Source organism: Narcine bancroftii, chromosome 12 (assembly GCF_036971445.1).
Source record: "Narcine bancroftii isolate sNarBan1 chromosome 12, sNarBan1.hap1, whole genome shotgun sequence".
Classification (NCBI taxonomy): Eukaryota; Metazoa; Chordata; class Chondrichthyes; order Torpediniformes; family Narcinidae; genus Narcine; species Narcine bancroftii.
The window spans coordinates 95,740,275-95,763,510 of record NC_091480.1 but is presented as its reverse complement, the minus strand read 5'-3'; the positions used below and the strand labels follow the sequence as shown (position 1 = coordinate 95,763,510).

The following is a 23,236-nucleotide window of genomic DNA, read 5'->3' as shown; positions in this document are numbered from 1 at the left end:
AATGTTTCCATTTCTTTATTACTGGAAAAGAAATCTAATGTACATAACTTTTTCACCTGCACAATAAAGCTCTAGTAATTTCATGGTTTATCAATATACATTCATTTTACAGCAGAGAGGTGCCAGATAAACCAGCAGGTAGCAAAATGGAAGTGAGGCTGCAAATTCTGAACAACATTTATACGTATACATATTTACAAGAGTTTATACTTAAATGGAGAAGTCTCAGTGTACTTTACAGAGGTGTCGGGAGGGATAGGGTTGGGGATGGCAAGTTTTGAGGGAGTATGATTTTACAGATTGAAGAGTTAACACAAGTGACAGAAGGCAAAGGGAGGAAACATTGCAAGGCAAGGAGGAGGGTGGCAAAAGGCAATCAATGGACTTGGCCAAGGGAAATGACTAAAGGCACCAGCAGACCACAAGTCTTTTGCGGAGATAGGAGGGAGTCACGTTGGCAAAGTCATCCAGAGTGGGCTTGAGAACCGTGACTGAGGATATATCCAAAATTACTGGAGGGTGGTGGACAGGGGGAGTAGTTGGCTCGACATGAAGTCACAGCTTTCCAGCTGTGGATGCATACCCAAACATGAAAACAGTGGCAAGGTTCTTGTATTTAATTCTACAGGGAGACTTGAAGGTGCTGGGTGGCCAAGAAAATGCTGAATTAAATCATGGAAGAGACCCACATGGGAACTGTGTGGAAAATTAATCTCTTCCCTTTGACTACATCGTATATTGTTTTTTTATTTGCTGGACATTAAATTCACTACATTATGACAACAGGATTTTACATTTTAATTCTTGTCAGGTGTCCAGCACCATTGTTTAAAACTGTCTGATATCAACAACTCCATTTATATCGCTGATATCATACATTCAAGACCAGCAGTTTCAGAATTAAATCTATTAAACTGCATTATTCTTAAAACTACAAACCCAGATCCAGTGTTTGCTTTTACTTAAACTCATTTTAAATAATATAAACTTTTTGACTCTCTTTCTTAAAGCTATTTACAGTATGCTCTGGAACTCAGTAAGCAGAGATAAACATTAAATAAGCACTTAGGTAGAATTCATCTGCATATGACTGAAAATATACGATGGGTTTTAGGGGATATGGAGCAAATATAAAAGTTGGATTAAAATTAATCCCAACAGAGTGTGCTGACAGACCTTGATGTTATCTTGGTAACAAGAAAAAAATGGCTTCTTATTGAAGAAATTGCACAGAATGTAACAATTCCACAAAGTAGCAAAGCTCAGGAAGTTAGCATGCTGTGGGTTAACCATTACGCTGACATGATGCGCAGAACGTAATTAAACACCAGGACTGCTTCATAACTTTACAATCTGTACAACTCTCACTGAAATTATTTTAAACAAGATTTTCTGCCAAATGTATTTAATTAACTATTTCGTTGGAGTGATCCTCACGGTAATGTCAAAAATCTATTCTGTTTCAAGGAAATTATCTGAATCTTCAATTCCTCCTGCTCTAGGAGATCCTCGATGTGCAAGACACTTGCCGGTCAAGCACTGCAGGCGGTTGAACAGGAGGATAGGTGGAGTGGTTACACTGATGGGATTCAGGTGCCTAGCCATTTCCAGTAGGTGCGGTGGAGTTTGTACCTGCCAGCCTATTGCAAGGTCATATTTCTGCCAAGGTTTTACCATTGTTTCTGGTCACTGCTTTGTGAATCGTTGCTCTCTAAGGGTTAATCCAATGCATGAAAATCTGAGCACAAGGCGGAAGTCCATATACACGGCCAAGCACGTAGAGGTCCAATGTTGGTGAGCTCAAACAATGTGCCTGGACGGTGCAAACTTAACCTGCAAAACTACCTTTACAGGGACTGTCCTGGAAACCTGTCAGATGTAGGAGAATTTATGTTACACCTCTCAAGGTATGAGCTTCAAGCACTCGAGCCTCACCTCATGGCAGTCAGTGCATGGCCCTTGTTATTTTCAATCTGTAGTTTTGAAATTAATTTATTTAGATTTTAGACATACAGCATGGTGACAGGCACTTTCGGCCCAAGAGCCACCCCCCCCCCCCCCCACTACTCCCAATTAACCTACACCCCCATTATACTTCATTTAAATAAAATATCTTCAGCTGCAACAAAGCAGAACATGTTTGAGCTCTGCTGCTCTGATGCAGACTGGCCAAATCTGCTGCAGTTCAACTGTCTTCATATTGGCTAAGTCTCACTCTGTTTTGCCCCACAGGCCTACTTTGCAACGTTACATTCCTGTGTGCTTGTTTGTAATTGTCCAGACTTTCACAGCTGTTCTTCACTCTCTCTCTAACTGCTCCAATGACCCCCTTGACCAGATGGCCTCCACAGCTCATCTCCAGAGTGATCCCAACCTCATCCTTTCAGAGATGTTTTCTTCGCCCGATTCATTTCTGCAACCCGAAACTCGTTTACTTTCTTTCCCAAACGAGACAGTTATCCTGAAATATTTATTCAGTTTCTCTTTCCACAGACGCTGCCTGATCTACTGAGTGCTCCAATATTTTCTATACTGGTTTTAGATTACATTGGAAGTGGGGAGCAGGGAATTGGATACTCCTGAACTAAGCAGGATACGTGTTAAAGTTCCAGCAATCAGCTATGAATTTGTATGATGAGATGGTCTTTAACACCACTCACCACCCCCCCCCCACCTTGCTGAAATCACGAGATCACATGAAAAAGGAACAGACCTAGGCCAAGTCTTCTCTGCAAATCCACCCTGAGCTAAACCGTTCTCACATCTAGATCCAAGTTCTGGCCTTTTCCCCATAATTCCCTTGACTAATTAGATACCTATCAATCTCGCTCTTCAATTCCCCAAACAATCCCGCCTCCACAGCTGCATGTGGCAACAAATTCCATAATTCCACGACACTCTGGCTAAAGAAATCTCTCCTCATCTCAGTTTTAAATGGGTCCCTTCTAATTCTAAGACTGTGCTCTCTCGTCTCCCACCAAGGGAGACATCTTGGATGATGTGATGGTCTTTAACACCACCCATCACATTCCCCTCCCCCCCCCCATCACCCTTTCGGCCCTTTCAGAGAGGGCAAAAGACCAAATGTAAAGGCGGAGGACCTCCGCCAAAACACATAACCACGTGGGGTTCTTCATGTGGGGCACAGTTCTTATGGGCGGCGGAGCTGATCTCACTGAGAGAAGAAGGGGCACTGCCGCCTTGAGACCAGTTGCACCAGGCAGATGGGTCTCATGATGGTAACTCATCCAGGAGTGGGAAAACTCGGATTTCAAACCTCCGCTGCTTGTGGCTGTACCTGCTCCCGGGAAAGGCTTTGGGAGTAAACCCCGAGGAAAAATCTGGCTGGAGTCCTGAAGGCGGCCGACTGCTGTATCCAGCACCGGCACCCACAACTCCTGCAATGCTGCTGGCACCAAACTGTATCGACTTTCGTCGTTCCTTTGGACCTGTCATTAGCATGGAGAGGAGGGAGGGTCCCACTGCATTGGGAATAGACGAATCTCCACATCAACTTTGTGCCCTGGAGAGGCCACTCTAGCTTACCAGAGGAGCAGTACCCATGGTTGACTATGACTGACAGAGACTATGGTAACAATTGGTGGTGAGACTCCTTTATCAACTTTACTATCAGTTGCAGGTAAAGGCTTGGTTCCGACTGGCATTAGAGGAAGTGAGCTGAACACCAACGTGGAATAAATCATTGTACTATTGTGTCATCTGATCCTTAGACCTTTTAAGAGTGCAATTCCTCAATCCAATCCCTTTTCCTGCAATCTAAAACCACCGATCATTTACCTCACCTCAACATTCCTTGGTATTCTGCCCCTTTGATCTTTCAAACTTCCACCTTTGAAATCTAAAAAAATCCTTGATAATTAACTGAAGTTAAGAAAAACACTTTTCCCTGCTCACTGAATGGTCCGCCTCAGATTCTGCAGCCCAGTATTGCTCACAGTTATTCTCAACTGGACATTTTCACCTGTTGTCAGTAATTTTCACGTTTGAAGCAACTTCTGCTTTGAAGGTTCCAAATAGGCTAATTATTTAGGTTTTTTCCAAGACTCTGGTGCCCTGAATAAATATAAACTTGTGTAATCCCCCATTTACTTAAGATCTCTGAATTATCAGCATCTCTATTCCCGCCACTTATGCCTGACTTAACGTTCAGTTTTTACCCCATTTTAATTATTTATAGTGACTCAAGTACATTCTCACAAGAAGAAAGAAAGCTTCATGAGCACGCATCATCACTGGCCTTTGAGAGTATTCTTAAATATTGCCATCAGAACTCAAATGAAGATGTCGAGTAGAGAAGAAGCACGTGTTAAAGTGCTGTATGCAGGTTCATTACAAGCACTTCCTGTTGGGTTAAGTCCCAGGAGTTGCCGTTAGCGCCAAGAGAAAGCTGTAGTCAAAAGTATCCAAAAACATCTCCTAGGAGGTTGTCGAAGCATGCATGTCATCTCTTCCCAAATCCAGAATCAAGGAAGCAGCCAATGGTTTTCTTTAAAAATAGATCAAGGGATAAGAGGCATCCCTCAGAAGGACTGAAAACTTCATCCACTGTAACTTCTTTCCTGAGCTTCCCTTGAAGTTGAAATTGACAGTATCCTGAAGTACAGTCTTTTTGTCATCTGTGGTCCCAATTGCTGGATTCAGTGCATGCAGATGCTGGCTCTATTTCACGCACACACACACACACACACACACACACACACACACACACACACACACACACACACACACACACACACACACACACACACACACACGGCACTACTGCCCCATTCACACTGTTTGCTCATCTAACACCCACCAACTCCCGACTTTCATTGAAAAGATGTTGGTAATGATTAAGGACAAACTCCACAATCTGGTTCTGGTAGACCATGTGGACTGCCATGTTTCCGGTGTCTGTTTCAGGTTTCAGAAGAGTGGGGCCAAACACAATCGCCATACTCTGTGAGCTCATCCGATTCTGGTTGCGATAATCTATCACACTGGAAGAGAAAAGGAGAAAATGTTGAAAGCTCAGAGCCATTTCAAGACTCCATCGATCATTCGCAACAACATGATAAAGCAAATAGTCAGATCTGCTGTGAGGTAGCTTCAAACTAGAAATCATTAAATCATTAAATAAACTTCAAAGCAATCACTAGTGTTTTATTCTTTAAGATGGAACAGTTAGCATGGGGCATTGTGGAGCTTTGTGGAATTGGTTAGTATCAGAAGGAATTCTGTAAGGACAAACTCTAAATGGGGTTATTTGGATGTACAGCAGCTCACCCCACTGGTCTGAGTTGGTGTTTAGGTTTCCACAGCCACGCTATGTCAACTAATCCTTTCAGCATCACCTTCCCTGATGTTCACCATTACCACACCTTGCAGCTTCCTCACAATTCCTTCGTGCTGTTCTTGGTGTCTGTCATCATTTCAAAGACACTATTTGGCATGCTCCCATGAGTAGAAACATCTTCCCTATATTTGCTATATCAAATCTTCGATAATATAAGGACAGAATGGCCCATCTCCTTCCACAAACCCATTCTGTCTGGCCACGAAAGAGAGGACCTGTGAGAAATGGAAGAGTGGGCCACATTACTACATTCAAGCCTGCCAGCTTTCAACAAGTCTACGGATGATCCTCTGCCTCATCGGCTTCTTCCAGCCAATACCCACAGCTTCCAATTCCCTATCGACCTCAACCTTAAATTTATTCAATATTGAGCCATTGACGTCTCTTCAAGGCTGATGAATTAAAACCTTTGTTTCCCCTAACTGCAACCCTAATGGCAAACTTCATTTGCCAAAATTTTGGCCAATAGTTTTAGGTTCATGTGTCAGAAGAAACACCTCCTGACCTTCAACCAGTGAATCTCTCCAGAGATGGAATAACCTCATTTGCTTCATGTTAACACTGAAACAGTGAGTTGCTTCGTCGCAATTGGGCAAGCTGTGAGCAGGTGGGCATGCTCCAATTTTCTCACAACAGACAGGTTAATTGGCCTCTTTCAATTATCCTGTCTGCAGATTTGTAGTAGAATCTGGAGGGAATTGACAGGTATAAAACGAGATAGACCAGGGTGAGTTCAGCATGCGTGCTTGATGGTTGACCTGTACTCCGTGGCAGAAATGCCTGCTTCCAAGTTGTGTGGATCTCCCAAGTTCAAGTAGTTGCAGGTTCGTCACATCCAATCACCTCCCCATGGGATGATCCCCTCATCCTTCACTGAAACCATTGATTTCAGATGACACAAAGATTAGAGGTGCAGTGAACAGCGAAAAAGGCTTTCAAAGCTTGCGGAGAGATCTGGATCAGCTGGAAAAAAGGGATGCTAAATAGCAGATGGAATTTAATGCAGGAAAATATGAGGTGTTAAACTTTGGAAGGACAAACCAAGATAAGACATACACTGAAAATAATGGGGACTGAGGAGTCCAGTAGATCAGAGGGAACTGGGAATGCAGGTAAATAATTCCCTATAAGTGACATCACAGGTAGATAGGATCATAATGAGAGCTTTTAGTACATCAACCTTCATAAATGAAAGTACTGAGTATAGGAGTTGGGATATTATGGTGCATTTGTACAAGATTTGGAGAAGCCGGATTTAGAGGGTTGTGCGCAATCTTGGTCACCTAATGACAGGAGACTATCAACAAGACTGAAAATGTGCAGAGAAGGTTTCAAGGATTGTGGCTGGGACCTGAGTTACAGAGAACTTTATTCCCTGGAACAGAGAAGAATGAGGAAAGATTTGATAGAGATATACAAAATTATTATTGGTATGGATAGAGCAAATGCAAGCAGGTTTTCTTCGCAGAGGTTAGGAGAGATAAAAACTAGGGGATGTGGGTCAAGCATAAAAGGGGAAAAGTTTAGGGGGAACATCACACAGAGAGTAGTGATAGTGTGGACGAGCAGCCAGCTGAATTGGTAAATGCATGCTCACTTTTGACATTGAAGAAAAATTTGTACAGGTACATGGATGGGGGTGGGAATGGAGGGATATGGCACAGGTGCAGGTACAGCTCAGTAGGACTGTGATAGTTTAGCCCTGACTACAAGGGCCGAAAGGACCATATATGTGCTGTAGTGTTCTACAGTTCATGTGCAACTCCACATGCCCTTGCTATTGTCAAAGTAAACAAACACATTACAGAAGTCCATTGCCAGTAGATTTAGGTCATCTGAAGAAGGGCTCGGCCCAAAATGTCGACTGCCTATAGCTTTCCATGAATTCTGCATTTTTGTATACTGAGGAAACCTGGGACTATTTTATACTAGAGCATGAACACTAACACAGGAAAAGCCACATCACACTTGAGAGTGGTGCATGCATGGTGAGACACGTTGTATCAATACGCAACCCAGTAGCTTTAATGTGAGTAAAGAAATGTGCTGTTAAACTTACAAGCCTTTCTAATGTTTATCAAGACCTCCGATGGTACAACCCGGACACAACATGGTGAGATTGATCAAAACTCACACCATATAGAAAAAAATTGAAATAAACACGGAGAGAGGAAACAAAGAAAAAGCACCATTATCTGATGACCAGGGCTGGAGAAGAACATAAAAAGCACCATTTTCTGATGACCAGGGCTGGAGAAGAACATAAAAAGCACCATTTTCTGATGACCAGGGCTGGAGAAGAACATAAAAAGCACCATTTACTGATGACCAAGGCTGGAGAAGAACGTAAAAAGCACCATTATCTGATGACCAGGGCTGGAGAAGAACATAAAAAGCACCATTTTCTGATGACCAGGGCTGGAGAAGAACGTAAAAAGCACCATTTTCTGATGACCAGGGCTGGAGAAGAACAGAAAAAGCACCATTTTCTGATGACCAGGGCTGGAGAAGAACATAAAAAGCACCATTTACTGATGACCAGGGCTGGAGAAGAACATAAAAAGCACCATTTTCTGATGACCAGGGCTGGAGAAGAACATAAAAAGCACCATTTTCTGATGACCAGGGCTGGAGAAGAACATAAAAAGCACCATTTTCTGATGACCAGGGCTGGAGAAGAACATAAAAAGCACCATTTTCTGATGACCAGGGCTGGAGAAGAACATAAAAAGCACCATTTTCTGATGACCAGGGCTGGAGAAGAACATAAAAAGCACCATTTTCTGATGACCAGGGCTGGAGAAGAACATAAAAAGCACCATTTTCTGATGACCAGGGCTGGAGAAGAACATAAAAAACACCATTTTCTGATGACCAGGGCTGGAGAAGAACATAAAAAGCACCATTTTCTGATGACCAGGGCTGGAGAAGAACATAAAAAGCACCATTTTCTGATGACCAGGGCTGGAGAAGAACATAAAAAGCACCATTTTCTGATGACCTGGGCTGGAGAAGAACATAAAAAGCACCATTTTCTGATGACCAGGGCTGGAGAAGAACATAAAAAACACCATTATCTGATGACCTGGGCTGGAGAAGAACATAAAAAACACCATTTTCTGATGACCTGGGCTGGAGAAGAACATAAAAAGCACCATTTTCTGATGACCTGGGCTGGAGAAGAACATAAAACGCACCATTTTCTGATGACCAGGGCTGGAGAAGAACATAAAAAGCACCATTTTCTGATGACCAGGGCTGGAGAAGAACATAAAAAGCACCATTTTCTGATGACCAGGGCTGGAGAAGAACATAAAAAACACCATTTTCTGATGACCTGGGCTGGAGAAGAACATAAAAAGCACCATTTTCTGATGACCAGGGCTGGAGAAGAACATAAAAAACACCATTTTCTGATGACCAGGGCTGGAGAAGAACATAAAACGCACCATTTTCTGATGACCAGGACTGGAGAAGAACATAAAAAACACCATTTTCTGATGACCTGGGCTGGAGAAGAACATAAAAAACACCATTTTCTGATGACCTGGGCTGGAGAAGAACATAAAAAGCACCATTTTCTGATGACCAGGGCTGGAGAAGAACATAAAACGCACCATTTTCTGATGACCAGGGCTGGAGAAGAACATAAAACGCACCATTTTCTGATGACCAGGGCTGGAGAAGAACATAAAACGCACCATTTTCTGATGACCAGGACTGGAGAAGAACATAAAACGCACCATTTTCTGATGACCAGGACTGGAGAAGAACATAGCCACATTAGTAGCAGCAAAATTGCTCTCAGTCATGGACGGGGAAGCTAATGACATCATAGAGGCTTTCAAAAAGTTCAAGCAGGTGTAAACAGGCATCCAAAAGTTTCCTCAAGGGAGCTACATCAGAGGAAAAGGTTAGTTACATCCTTCTTTTGATGGGGTAGAGAGGACTAGACCTGTTTAATAGCTGGGAGCTGGCTGAAGGGGAAGAAAATAACCCAGAAAGGATATTAGAAAAATTTTCCTCTTGTCTGGAACCCCAATCCAACCATAGAATAAAGCGACACAAGTTCCAGGGACTAAAACAAGAGCCTGATGAGTCAGTAGATAATTTCCTCACAAGGATAAAGAATATTTCTGTGAAATGCAAGTTCGAAGAAATTGAGGAGAGGATAGTAGACCAACTAATCTGGGGAAGCATTCATCCTGAAGGGCTGAAAGCTCTCATAGGAAAAGATAGTTTGAAACTAGCAGATGCCGTAGACGCAGCTTGGGCCTTCGAGGCCACTAGGAGGCAAACACAATCCCTCTTCGTGCAGGCCAACACGCAGCACAGAGATAGGAGGGTCGATGCCATAAAGCGCACGCTGAGAAAGTCGCAGACATCGAGAACTGCAGGAGGTGCGGCAGACTACACCCCTGTGATGACTGCAGAAAATGCCCTGCATATGGTTCGAAGAGCAGGACCTGTGGGAAGGTCAATCACTGGGAAAAGATGTGTAGGTCTGGCACGAAAAGAGAGAGAAACCAAGAATACAGAAGGAAAGTGCACCACGTCGAGGGAAGTGACAGCAGTGACACCGACACACTGACACTCGGCATCGAAACAATACTCCTCCATGAGCCGTCCAAGAAAGGGAAGGGAGAAAAAAAATGAATTGCACACCACGATCCAAGTGAAAAGAAAGATCAGAAACAAACCAACAATATTCAACTTGAAAATAAATTGGACACTGGATCACAAAGCAACGTCCTCCCGCTCAGACTGGCCCTGTGATTAAACGACAAGGAAAAGTCCAAATAAAAGACAGATATAAAGGAAAGAGCATCACATGCACATTCTTCATGGTTGGCACCAACGGACCAGACACCCTAGGCCTGAATAGTTGTCAGGAATTACAGCTAATCTCTGTAAACAATGAGATCAGGAAGAAGAAAATGTCCCGCTTGAGCAACGCCCTCCAATCACAAACAAGGCCGAGCTCATGGACATGTATCCTGAATGCTTTGATGACACAGTCGGGTGCTTTGGAAGTTTTGAATAGCACATAACCATTGACCCAAAATACAAACCAATAATCCATGCTCCATGGAAGGTGCCAATAGAGCTGAAACAAAGGCTAGAGTAGGAGCTCAAAGAAATGGAAGAAAAACGAATAATAATGAAAGTCATCAAGCCAATCGACTGGGTGAACTCCATTGTAATAAAGGAAAAACCGAATGGCTGCCTGAGGATATGTCTGGATCCCAAATACTTAAACCAAGCAATCAGATGTGGTCACTCTCCAACACCAATGCTGGAAGCCATCACTTCTGAACTAGCGGGATCCAAAATCTTTAGCAAACTAGATGCAAAGAATGGATATCGGAACATGAAGCTGGATGAAGAATTGACACTGCTCACAATGTTCAATAATCTATTTGGCCGGTACAAGTTCCTACAACCAACTTTTGGCCTAAAGGTGAGCCAAGACGACTTCGAGAAAAAGATAGAGGAATCCTACAGGGGATGCAAGGGCGCTGTCGGCATCGCAGATGACATCCAGGTGTTTGGTAGAGATGGAAAAACCCACGATCTTCACCTACATGAAGCCATGGAGAGAACCAGAGAGGCCAGCATCAAACTCAATGCAGACAAATCCATCATTAAGGAGGAGTGCCAATTCTTCAGAATGCGGTACACACCTGATAGGGTCAGGCCAAGCCCAGAGAAGGTAACAGCCATTGTTGAAGTGGAACACCCAAACAGCGTAAAGGAAGTAAGAAGCTTCCTCAGCCTCGTCCAGTACACGAGTTCCTTCACCCCACACATGGCAGACCGCACGGCCAACCTCAGAGAGTTGCTGAAAGAGGATGTGGAGTTTCAGAGTTCACCATTGCATCAACGAAATTTCGACGAGCTTAAGGAAGTGGTCTGAAGAGAAATAGAAATATCCTACTATGACAGAAAAATGGCTGTCACACTACAAGTAGACACTTCCATCAGAGGCCTTGGGGCAGCACTGGTGCAGGAAGGAAAACCAATAGCCTTTGACTCAAAAGCCTTTACAACAGCAGAGACTCAATATGCCAATATCGTAAGTGCACCACGTCAAGGGGAGTAACAGCAGTGACTCCGACACACTGACGCTTGACATCGAAACAATACTCCTCCATGAGACATCCAAGAAAGGGAAGGGAGGAAAAAGTGAATTGCACACCACAATCCAAGTGAAAAGAAAGATCAGAAACAAACCAACAATATTCAACTTGAAAATAAATTGGACACTGGATCACAAAGCAATGTCCTTCTGCTCAGACTGTACCGTCAGATGTTCCCCGAGAACATGGTGAATGGCTACCTGGAGGAAGGCACACTAGAAGCCGTAAATGTCATGCTCACAGCCTATGGTGGCTCCATATATGGATGTGAAAAATTCCACAAATTCCTCTATGGGAGACGGTTTGTGGTAGAGAGTGATCATCGCCTGCTGGAACACATCCAGAAAAAGAACCTCAGCAAGGCACCAATCAGATTACAGAGGCTACACCTCCGGCTCCAATGTTATGACTTTACCTAGAAATACAGGCTAGGGAAGGAAACGATGCTCGCCGATGCCTTGTCACGTCTTTCCCCAAACGAAAAATATGAACTGAAAGACATAGAGATCAAGGTACGTCACCTCATCAATGTGACCAGTAACAAACTAAACCTGATTAAAGAAGAAACTGCAAAGGACGAGGTGCTGCGGCTGCTCTCACAACAAGTGATACAGGATGGCCAGAAAGGATAAAACAGGTACAGCCTGCAAAACGTCAGTATTGGTCTGTCAGGGGTGACATATGGTGTACTGCTGGCAGGGTCTTGACTGATAACACCAGAGACAATGCAAAAAGAAATTCTCCAGAAAATACACAAGGTCACATGGGAATGGAAAACTGCAAAGTCAGCAGTTTTACTGGACAGGCATGTGTAAGGACATCGAAACAATGTCCAGCAGGCCAAAAATACAGAACAAAAGGAAGAGATGATTCCTGCTAAAATACCCGCCAGGCCATGGCCCACTCTGGGAGCAGATCTGTTCACAGAAAACCAGGAGTGGGATCTCATTGTGTCCTGCTACCACTCCAAATCCCCTTCATCATCAGGAAAGATTGTTAAAGAAGCTGAAACGCCAAGGTCCTACATCATTGAGGCAGAGTTTGCCAGGCAGCTGAGACCAAACAGGATCCACATTCGCCCCCAACACCAGATCGGACACAGAAACCGCCAGAAGCACCAGCAGCTTTTGTAATTCCAACAACTTGTGAGGGGACACGAGGATAAACCCTGAGCAACAACCCTGCGACGACTGCAGGAGAACCGAGGTGGAGAAGCAACATCCCACCACCAGTGCGATTCCGCTGAAAAGAATATAGAACTGCAAATGTGTAACAGAATAGTTAATTTTTAATTGCAAATGCAGATAAAGAAGCAGAAACGATTTATTTTTAAGAAATCTTAAATTTTATAATTTTTTTTTAAAGAAGGAGGGATGTTATATTCTGAGGAAACCCGGGAGCATGAACACTAACGTTGTAAGAGCCACATCACCTTGAGAGTTGTGCATGCGTGGTGAGACACTTTGTACATGACTCAGTAGCTGAATGTGAGTAAAGAAATGTGCTGTTAAACTTGCAAGGCTTTCTAGTTTCTAGTAAGACCTCCGATGGTACAACCCGGAGTTTCTCCAGCTCATTTTTGTGTTGTATTCCAGTTCCCCAACATCTGCAGAATTGTGTAAGCTCATGAAAGCCAAGGGTTACTTGACTTGAAACTGTTATTCACAACGTCAGGTCCCACACAAACTTCAGCACCTACACAATTTCATTGAACTTTAATTTACAATACAATTTGGTAACAGGTCCTTCCAATTAACAGGCCCTCACTGCCCAAGTACACCCACATGACCAATTAACCTTCTAACCCTGCACATCTCGGGAACGTGTGGGGAAGCTGGAGCATCCAGAGAAAGCACACGTGGACGCATGGCAAACGTACAAACACCTTACAAACGTGGGATTCAAACCTGGGTTACTGACGCTGCAATCTCTTTACTAATCATTAAACCGTGCCATCCATTGTAACACACGGAGCCATCATTACAATACAATAAACAGAGCAGTGAATTTGTACTCATTGATGACAGAACACAGGAATTAAGGACTCAAAGGGAAAAATACTTGAAATATTTAAACTAGTGGCTCTCAACCTTTATCTTTCCACTCACATACCATTTTACATACTCCCTATGCCATTGGTGCTCTGTGATTAGTAAAGGGTTGCTTAAGGTGGGATGTGGGTGGGAAGGGAAGGTTGAGAATCACTGCTCTCGACCCAATTGTTACTGAAATATTTTGCTTGAGAAAAATTGTCATCGGCCCATTTCATAGTGGTTTTCAAACTTTTTCTTTCCACCCACGTACCACCTGCAATCCCTTACTAATCACAGAGCACCGATGGCATTGGAATTACTTAAAGTGGTATGTGAGTGGAAAGAAAAAGGTTGAGAACCACTGATTTAAAGAGATGAATGAATGGGACACGGGTCATAGAAGCAGATCGATTTCTGCATTTGAGGCTCCCGGAATGAAAATGTAAATAAACATTAAATGGATTAGAAAAGGACAAGGGAACATCTTCAAGGTGCAGTACAGGCTTCTGTTGCACTGATGGTAAAACAGTGGAATTGTTTACCCACATGGACGGTAAGTACCAATGAGAATCAAATGGTCCATTTGCACATGATAACATCGTCACTTTTATGGGTGAGTTCGAAGCATTCTCAAAAGGGTGAAAGAAATAGGTGCAGAGAAAATAGTTTCACTGGCAAAAGCCCTTCGTTAAGATACAAACTGCTGCCAGAGCTGATCGAGACCAAGAGCATTAAAGATATGGTAGGAGTAAAAAAAACCCCAAAGTAAATGATTTAAATAAGCACCTATAAAAATGAAAGCTGCATCTGAGGAGAGGTTGGTGATGAATTCAGCTGGAGTCAGATTAAGGGGGTGAGGGAGGGAACTTCTACACGTCTCGATACTTAATTGTCAACAATCGCCATTTCAAACAGATATCATTCCAACACCATCCAAGAGGATTAAAGGTAAACTTGGGGAATAGCCTAACTTCACCTTTTCCCCCGGATGTTTTCCTGCCTGAGGGAAGGCTATACTCACTTGCACAGGTGTCTGAAGAGAACTTGCATGGTGTCGTGATTGGGAGCAGGGAGTGAACCAATTAATTCCTTCATGAAAACCAAACGCTGAGCTTGATCTCCCAGTTCTGGAAAGGAAATTGCAGCAATTTGAATACTCAGTAAAATAGAAAAACAAATTACAGTGCAACCATGGTTTTCCTGAAGTTGCGTCCAACAAAACTTTGTAAATATCAACATGCTGAGCATAAATTTAAAGTTAGCAGAGTGGAAGAGTCTGTCACACGGAGAACAACAAATTCTCTCGCCTCAATTTCATGGCACAGCTGGCCTCACTGCTCCATTGATCCATGTTCAGTCCTGACCTTGGGTGCTGCCTGTGTGGTGTTTGCACATTCTCCTTCTGACCTTGTGGGCTTCCTCCAGGTGCTCTGGTTTCCTCCCAGATCCCGAAAGGCATGCGGGTTCGCAGGTTCATTGGCAGGCTGTAGGAGGCCCATAAAGGTGGGGAGAAGTCGATGGGAATGTGAGGAGAAAATCAAATGGTTGGGGTAGGATGGTGTAAAACTGGGTGCTTGACAATTGGCACAGATTCAGTGGGTCAAAGGGTGTGGTGTTCTGTCTCAATATTACCGCACCGAGACTGAAAATGATCTGTCGTTGGTGATCAGTACCAAACAAACAACTAATGTACACCCAACATTATCAGGGCAAGGAAATTCCCCTGAACAACTGCTCTGAACACAAGAGATTATGATAGAATTAAAAGGAGAATAAATTCTTTTAAAAAAAACACTCAACACCATTCTTTTAAAATCCTTTTAAGTTCAGATTCAAAACAGAGTTATCCATTTTACATCATATTTGCTGAACGACCAAAGATTACACTAACCATCCAAGACTCTTATTCACGCAAAGCAAAATTTATTTATTTTAAAGTTATAATACCTGTCCTGCATATGTACTATTTGTTTGCGTGTGCGTCTGGATGTTTTGCACTGAGGACCAGAGAATGCTGTTTCATCGGGCTGTTCTTGTACAATCAGATGATAATAAATTCGGCTTGCATAGTATTAGGGCCAACTCTTTCAAACCATAGGTAACTGAAACTTCAGTATTGAAAAGATTTGTTGAATTGACCCATTTAGAACGCAGCCTGATTCCAATTCAGCATTTTCCACACAAGCTGTGAAGGAGGCGGAAGAATGAAAACACACTATGTAGCTAATTCGGGGTGGGGGGGGGGGTGGGGGGGTGTGGGGAGGCAAGGGAAAGAGTACAAGAGGAAAAGAAAGGGAAACAGTGTCGTAAGACACCTCTGGGTTATAAAATAAAACTGCGTGCAGTTTTGGTCTCCTTTTGACATCCTCGTTACAGAGGGGGTGCAGAGAAGATTCACTAGAATGATACCAGGGAAGGAAGGACTTGGATATGTTGGATAGACTAAGCTTGTATTCTCTGGAATTTAGAAGATTGAGGGGAGATCTTATAGAAACATATCAAATTCTTAGACAGACTAGACACAGGTAGATTGTTTCCAGTGCTGGGAAAAACTAGAACCAGGGTCACATAAGGGGAAAGATTTTTAGGACTGAGAAGAGGAAAAATTTCTTCTCTGAGGGTGGTGGATCTGTGGAATTCTTTGCCACAGGAAGTAGTTGAGGCCGGTTCCTTGTCAATATTTAAGAGTAGGTTTGGCCCTTGTGGCTAAGAGGATCGAAGGGTATGGGGAGAAGGCAGGAACCGGGTACTGATCAGCTATGATCATATTGAATGGTGGGGTAGGCTTGAAGGGCCAAATGGCCTCCTCCTACACCTATGTTTCTATGTTTAAACATTGACAAAGTGTCAAATGCTGGTAACTCTTTACTTCCTGTGGATGCTGTGTGACTTGCTGAGTTTATCCAGCATTGCACTCAGGCCCAGCGTTTGCAAACTCCATTCAACTCTGATGCCACAACTTGAATGATTTTAAATGTTCAATTGTTTTTTTAAAAAAAACATTTAGACAGACAGTGTGGTAACAGGCCCTTTCAGCCAAAATACATCTAATTGACCTAGAACTCCTGCAGGTTTTTGAAAGATGGAAAGAAACCAGAGCAAACCCACACAGAGACACGGGGAGAACAAATGCCTTGCAGTCAGGGGTCCTTCAATCTTTGAATCATGTAAGGAATGAGGGTCATCAACTGAATGAAACTTTCATGTAAAAAGCCTTGCATACATCATTCATCCCTTACCTTACCCTTTGGTCTTGCTTTCTTTCTTTTAAATTTAAAAAAATTTTCACACTATGAACCATATCAATCAAAATACATATAAACATTTTCCTCTTAAATATACACAGTGGCATTTTCTCCCCTTTTTCCCCCCTCCCTTCCCTCCCTCCTTCCCACCCCCCTCCAAACCCATTAAACATTCAACATATACAATACAATAAACCCATTAAACAGCGTCTTCACACAATGAAAATAAACAAGAAAATTGTGTCATCTACTTTTACACACTGGGTCAGTTCATTTTGTCTTCTTCTCATTCTATCATTTTAGGGGGTGGAGGTCCGCGGTAGGCCCTCTCTGTTGTGTTCCATGTACGGTTCCCAAATTTGTTCAAATACTGTGACTTTATTTTTTAAATTATATGTTTTTTTTTCCAATGGAATACATTTATTCATTTCCATGTACCATTGCTGTATTCTCAGGCTCTCTTATGATTTCCAGGTTGACATTATACATTTTTTTGCTACTGCTAAGGCTATCATAATAAATCTTGAAAACCTACTTAAAGGACAAATTGGGAAGCAGGCTGAGGTTACCAGAAGGAAGCAGCTTTGAATATGTGATACAGACACAATGATAATTAAAAGATTTAGAACAAACATGTACATCAAGCTGCAAGAGAAAGAGAAGGATGAACTAAGCTGTAAACCCAAACAAAAGTGGGAACAAGATCTAAACATAAAGATAAAAAATGAAACATGGGAGAAGCTATGCTCCGGAACTATGAGAAATACAATAAACACGAGGTTACGCATGATACAATATAATTGGTTGCACAGGCTATACATCACACCTCAAAAGTTAAATAAATGGGACCCAACAGTATCAGACAGATGTTTTCGCTGTAAGGAGGAAACGTGAACAACAGTACATGCAATTTGGGCATGTGAGAAAGTGGAAAAGTTTTGGGAAGATCTAAATCAGCTATTAAATAAAATCGCAAAAAGCAACATCCCAAAAAATCCAGAGATCTTCCTTGCTTTCTTGATGTTGATCAAGGCATTAGCAATTATTAACATGCAGTTGCAGCCACTGGCCAGTAGATGGGTCTGCAGTCCAACTTACATTTTGCTTTACATACTGTTACTTGCTTTAATAAAAGCTATCATCTGTTGGCAAAATTACAACTTACTAGTGAGTTAAGCAACCTTCCAAACAGGTTTTTCTTTTACTTACTGATTGCATGAATAAAATTGTTGAAATAGTTGAATGGGAAGAGTGGTTCAGGCAACTCTCGGAAGAAGAGTTTCAAAGCCCCTGTGATAACGTGAACATCATCCCATGGTCCATCCTCAAGGTTCACGTTCTCATCTGTGCAGAAGAAAAAGAACAAACAAATTCATCTTCCACTTAACCATCACCTAGATAAATACTGATCCACTACCTATTATTACTGATGAGCTTTGTAAAGTCCCACTCTCCAATGCTTCTTTCTTTCTTTGGCTTGGCTTCGCGGACGAAGATTTATGGAGGGGGTAAATGTCCACGTCAGCTGCAGGCAAGTCCGATGCAGGACAGGCAGACACGGTTGCAGCGGTTGCGGGGGAAAATTGGTGGGTTGGGGTTGGGTGTTGGGTTTTTCCTCCTTTGCCTTTTGTCAGTGAGGTGGGCTCTGCGGTCTTCTTCAAAGGAGGTTGCCTCCCGCCAAACTGTGAGGCGCCAAGATGCACGGTTTGAGGCGATATCAGCCCACTGGCGATGGTCAATGTGGCAGGCACCAAGAGATTTCTTTAGGCAGTCCTTGTACCTTTTCTTTGGTGCAAAGCAAGGTAATTGCCACATTGCAAAAGAGTCCCCAAGCTAACAGAGATCAGGGAATTGTCACAGGTCATTTTAAATTTAAACATATAGTGCAAACTATTTGGAAAAAAAAAGTGCTGTCAAGTGAGATGGAAAGATGCTGAAGAATACAAAAAAGTAAAATGGACCCAGTTTTCCCATCAGTAACCCATCATAAGATAAAGGAACACAAGTAGGCCATTCAGCCCATCAAGTCTGCTCTACCACTCCACCATGAGCTAAACCATTTTCCCATCTAGTTCCAAACGCATCCCTTTAATGATAAAGCAAAGTTTTTTTTAAAAACTGCTAACAAATTGCTGGGAACACTGGCATCATCTGTGAAGAAGCAAACAAAGTTAACCTTTCAAGTCAGAGCGCATTCTTCTCCTGTGAATCTATGAAATCCTAACAAAGGGCTCAGGCCGGAAATGCTGGTTCCCTTTTAGTTCCTATGGATGCAGTGTGACCTACTGAGTTTCTCTGTGTATGGTCCATTGAGTAAGCCTCACCACAGAGAGAAAGGCTGTGGGTTTCAAAGGCCGGGCTAGACACACTAGCATGAACTCAAGGCTGACAGCCCAGTCCAGTATAGGATGGAGGAGGACTACCCATCTGCTATTTAAGAGGCTCTGTGGGGGATAGCTGGTATGGACACTATGGGACAAGGGACCTGTTTCGGGGCTGAGTGACCCTGACCACACCATAAAAGTGCAGTGTTTCCTCGATAAATTACATCAGAACTCGATTCCCCAAAAGGAAAATTTATCTGAAATCCTGTTCACCTTCCCCCTCTGCACTTGTGGGTGACCTCACAAAATCACCTGGGCAACCACAATCAGGAATTTAGCATTTCTCAGCCTCGCACTCAAATCTTCACATGGACCAGTCTCTGGTAACCTCATCCCATAACTCTCCATTAACTCACCTTGCAGCTAGTTGGCCTTGTTGTGCAAGCCCCACTGTGGTTAAAAAAAAAACAACCTGCTCTAATTTCTCTTCTCAATCCTCTTTCCTCAAGACAAGTCTTAAAACATCCCTTTCACCTCCTGGCAGCTTCACTTGAAACTCAGTGTGCAATTAGATTCGGATCTTGTTCGCTGCCTCATTCCTTCAACACAGCCTTGTTAGTGGAACTCTAAATGCAAACCATTAGAGGGTGAGCAAACCCATCAATAATGTGACCAGCCCTTACCATGATTGACTTTGAATCGTAGTTTCTGAATGATGGCCAGATTCCCACTGACTCGGTATAGACCGTCAATATCCAAACCTATTTTTTTAAAAAAACAGAGGTCATTAACCAGCTCACCTCAGTCAGAATTCTACTGACAAAATTGCAGCTTCAACGTATCTATTCAAGAGCCAATAGCATCTTAAAAACAAATGATTAAATAGAAGAATATTAGCATTGACACGCATAGAATTCCTCGATTTTACGCTGCAGACAAGGGTCAACTAATTCATTCTGTTATTTTTACTGTTACTTCTATCACCCGCAACAGCCTGACAATCTTCATCTTTCTCCCTCACTCGCATTCATCACCTCATGAGATCGATGCTATTTACTTCCAATACTGACCATGTCAAGTTCTATGCATTTCAAACATTAGGTGTTTTCATGCTGAGCCTCCGATTTCAGGCCGGCTGCAAACATGGATAGAAGTTTTAAATCACATGTTTATGGATCAGCCCCAAAAGGCCGCTCCAGCACTGCTTTTATGCAGAGCGGCCCCTCAATGCGTCGTCTGGAGCCGCTATAGGCATGGCACCGCCCATCATAAATTCACGGCAGAACAATGGCCGTCTTCCCCTACCCATAATCCCCCATGCAGGCTGAAGCCACTTTCCCAAAGTGGTTTCAGCTGCATGGGGGATTATGGGTAGGGGAAGACGGCCATTGCTCTGCCGCGTATTGAGACGCTGGCGCCAACGAGCGGCCCCTAATGCTGAAGTGGCCAACAGGGCTGTCACAGCCTTTCCCCCCGATGGCTCTACCGACCCGGCGGCTCCCAGACAGCCCCCGCCGCTCTCCGCCAGCCACCCTGTCCTGATGGGGTCATGGAGGGAGAGGGGTGAGTGAGTGGGAAAGAGGTGAGATGGGTCGCGGGCTGACATCATCAGCCTGCCCTTAGCGAGCCGCTTTCAGTGGCAGTACATTCACGATGCGTGGCAGAGCCACTGACCCTACCTCGGAGTTGGATTGGAGTTGGTGCCTTGGAGCAAGTCGGGGAGCATTCATGATGGTAAGTTTTCCGACGCGGAGAATCTCCACCTTTCCATTTGGATTTTGTGTTTTATGAAAGGGCATTTTCTCTAAATAAATACAACTTTAAATTTAAAATCACACATGAAATCTCCTCGATCAGGCCTCTGCGACAACTGGTCTGAGCCAACCCTGAGATAGGGGAATGATCACTTGACTTTAGGGCACCAGAGTCACTGGGCAGAAAAAAAATCCTGTTGAACACAACACTTCATGGTGATTCCTGTTCCCGTTAATCCGCAAAGCATCTATTTTACCTGCATCAGGACTCTGATCTGAGGACTATGTGAAACTGCATGAGGATAATGTGGGAGATGGGTCATATAGGTATCAAATAGGCAGCACTTCATTTGATGGGAAGAGTCAGCTCTCACTTATCCAAATGCATCTCACTCATCTCCACACCGACACCCTTTTCACCCCATATCTAGCCCTCTGTAGAGTTTGCACCACTTCCTGTTGGTGACATCTGGAGCGAACAGGCAAGTTCTGACACGACCTGCCTCGTGGGCATCCGCGGGCAGGGCCAACCCATCTGCTGGCAAGCCACATCCAAGTCAGCCCAGAGTGATGGTTCTAATCCGGCTCAGAGTCAAAGGTTCAGATTCCCTTCTCCTACAGGCTCCTCATCAGGTCCCGAACCCCCAGCCCCCTGAGGAATCCTGAGGAACTTGGGCAGAGACCAATAGATTCATTCAACAGAAGCCTCGAGAAGATGGTCCACTTCCTGGGAAGAAAGTGCTCATTGGAGTTTAGAGGTGCCCTTCCAGGTTTCAGTAACATGTTGAGAGGGACTGACAATGCTGAGAAGATGCTTTACCACCCTGGTCACAACTTCTGTATCATTAAAACACCACCTTATTTAAAAGTGTAACTGTAAATATTTGTTATCTAGCTTTTACGCATGATCTCTTTCATTACTGGGTGAATAAAGGTAAACTATTCTAACAAAACTATGTTTAGATGCACCAGCAAGTAAGAATTTTAGTGCAAATGAATATTGTTCAACGTGTATGCTAATAAACAGCATCTCTGTGAATAGGAGGTATATAATATCAGGATAAAGATAAGAGAGAAGAGAGGATTTTTTTAAATCAGCGAGTCAAAACTCTTTGGGATCCTGTACCCCAGAGAGCTGTGGGAACAGAGGTTGAACAGCAAGGGAGTGGGGAAGCTGGGTTGAAGCCAACACTAGATCAGCCACAATTTCATTGAACAGCAGGGCCAAGTGGCTGCTCACGTTCCCGAGAAGGCAAAAGTAAAATCCAGATCTGACAAAGTAGTATGCAGGTCACATTAAAAAGTTCGGATGCAGCAAAAAGTTCCGCACATGAAGAGTTGAGGACAGCAAAAGGGACGGTGGCACTTAGTTCGCGTCAGTGTACATCGTTGGCCGATGAGGAGTAACCAGGAAGTATGGAGGTGAAAAGATACTTATGGGACCGACAAGTTGCCCAAGACATGCACCTCCACATGTAGGTGATGGAACCATTACCTCGTTTTTCTACCGTTTGAATGCACTTCAATACGAAGTGGGGCACGGTGCTCCCCTCCCTTTGGCATAGGTCCGCCAAACTGCAGCCAAATACTTGGTCTGTAAAATGAGAACCACACAGTGTGAACCTTTGACTCTTAGAATCACAGCTGCCCTAATACTTATAACTGATCATGGTTAACATAGCAGTCAGCACACCGCCAGCGACCCGGGTTCATATCTGACAACATCGGTAAGGAGCTTTACGTTCTCTCCGTGTCTGTGTGGGTTTCCTCCAGGTCCTCTGGTTTCTTCCCACCTTTTGAAACGTACCGGGGTTATAGGTTAATTAAATTGGGCAGCCAGAAGGGCCCATTTTAAACCTCAGCACAGTGAGCGCCACACTGTTACAGCCCCAGCAACCCTGGTTTGAATCCAGTGTTGTCTATAAGGAGTCTGTACATTCTCCCCTTGACCTACATGGGTTTTCTCTGGGTGTTCCTGTTTCCTCCCACCCTCCAAAACAAGCAGAGTTAGTCAGGTAACTGATTGTAATTGGGTGGCACAGGTCTGTGGACCAGAAGCTGTATCACTAAAACTTTTTAAAAATAAAATCAGAGAGCAGAATAAGCTCCAAAAAACTCCAGACATTCACCGATGGAAGAGACAAACCATTAAGTCAGACATGTTTGGTAAGCCCATTGTGTGGGTAATAACTTTACATTCAGATGGAGAACAAAACTATCCAGGCCTAAATGGAGCGGTGTCCTCTTAAATAATTCATACAGATCATACTCTACTCCTTCCAGTGGTTACAATATTGGCAATGCTCACATCAATAGCATTCGTTGCAGTAAAAAGTTTCCATGGATTGTAAGAGACAATTGGCTGAATTCTCTGTCTTGGG

At 43.5% G+C, this 23,236-nt stretch overlaps 1 protein-coding gene across 6 annotated transcripts in view; it reads right to left on the bottom strand.

Annotated features, from left to right (window-relative positions):
• Positions 1-23,236, bottom strand: part of LOC138746664 (rho GTPase-activating protein 27-like) — a 148,503-nt gene continuing 125,267 nt past the window's right edge. For 5 of the 6 annotated variants that reach the window (XM_069904951.1, XM_069904952.1, XM_069904953.1 and 2 more), the window contains 5 exons: positions 22,351-22,449; positions 19,785-19,862; positions 17,987-18,121; positions 14,554-14,659; positions 1-5,003 (listed from right to left, as the gene is read on the bottom strand). In XM_069904951.1, coding sequence (XP_069761052.1) covers positions 4,805-5,003; positions 14,554-14,659; positions 17,987-18,121; positions 19,785-19,862; positions 22,351-22,449 — 617 coding nt within the window. In that variant the 3' untranslated portion in view covers positions 1-4,804. Of the gene's footprint in view, positions 5,004-5,064; positions 5,575-14,553; positions 14,660-17,986; positions 18,122-19,784; positions 19,863-22,350; positions 22,450-23,236 lie in introns of those variants that run through there. The other variant, XM_069904954.1, reaches the window with a different exon arrangement.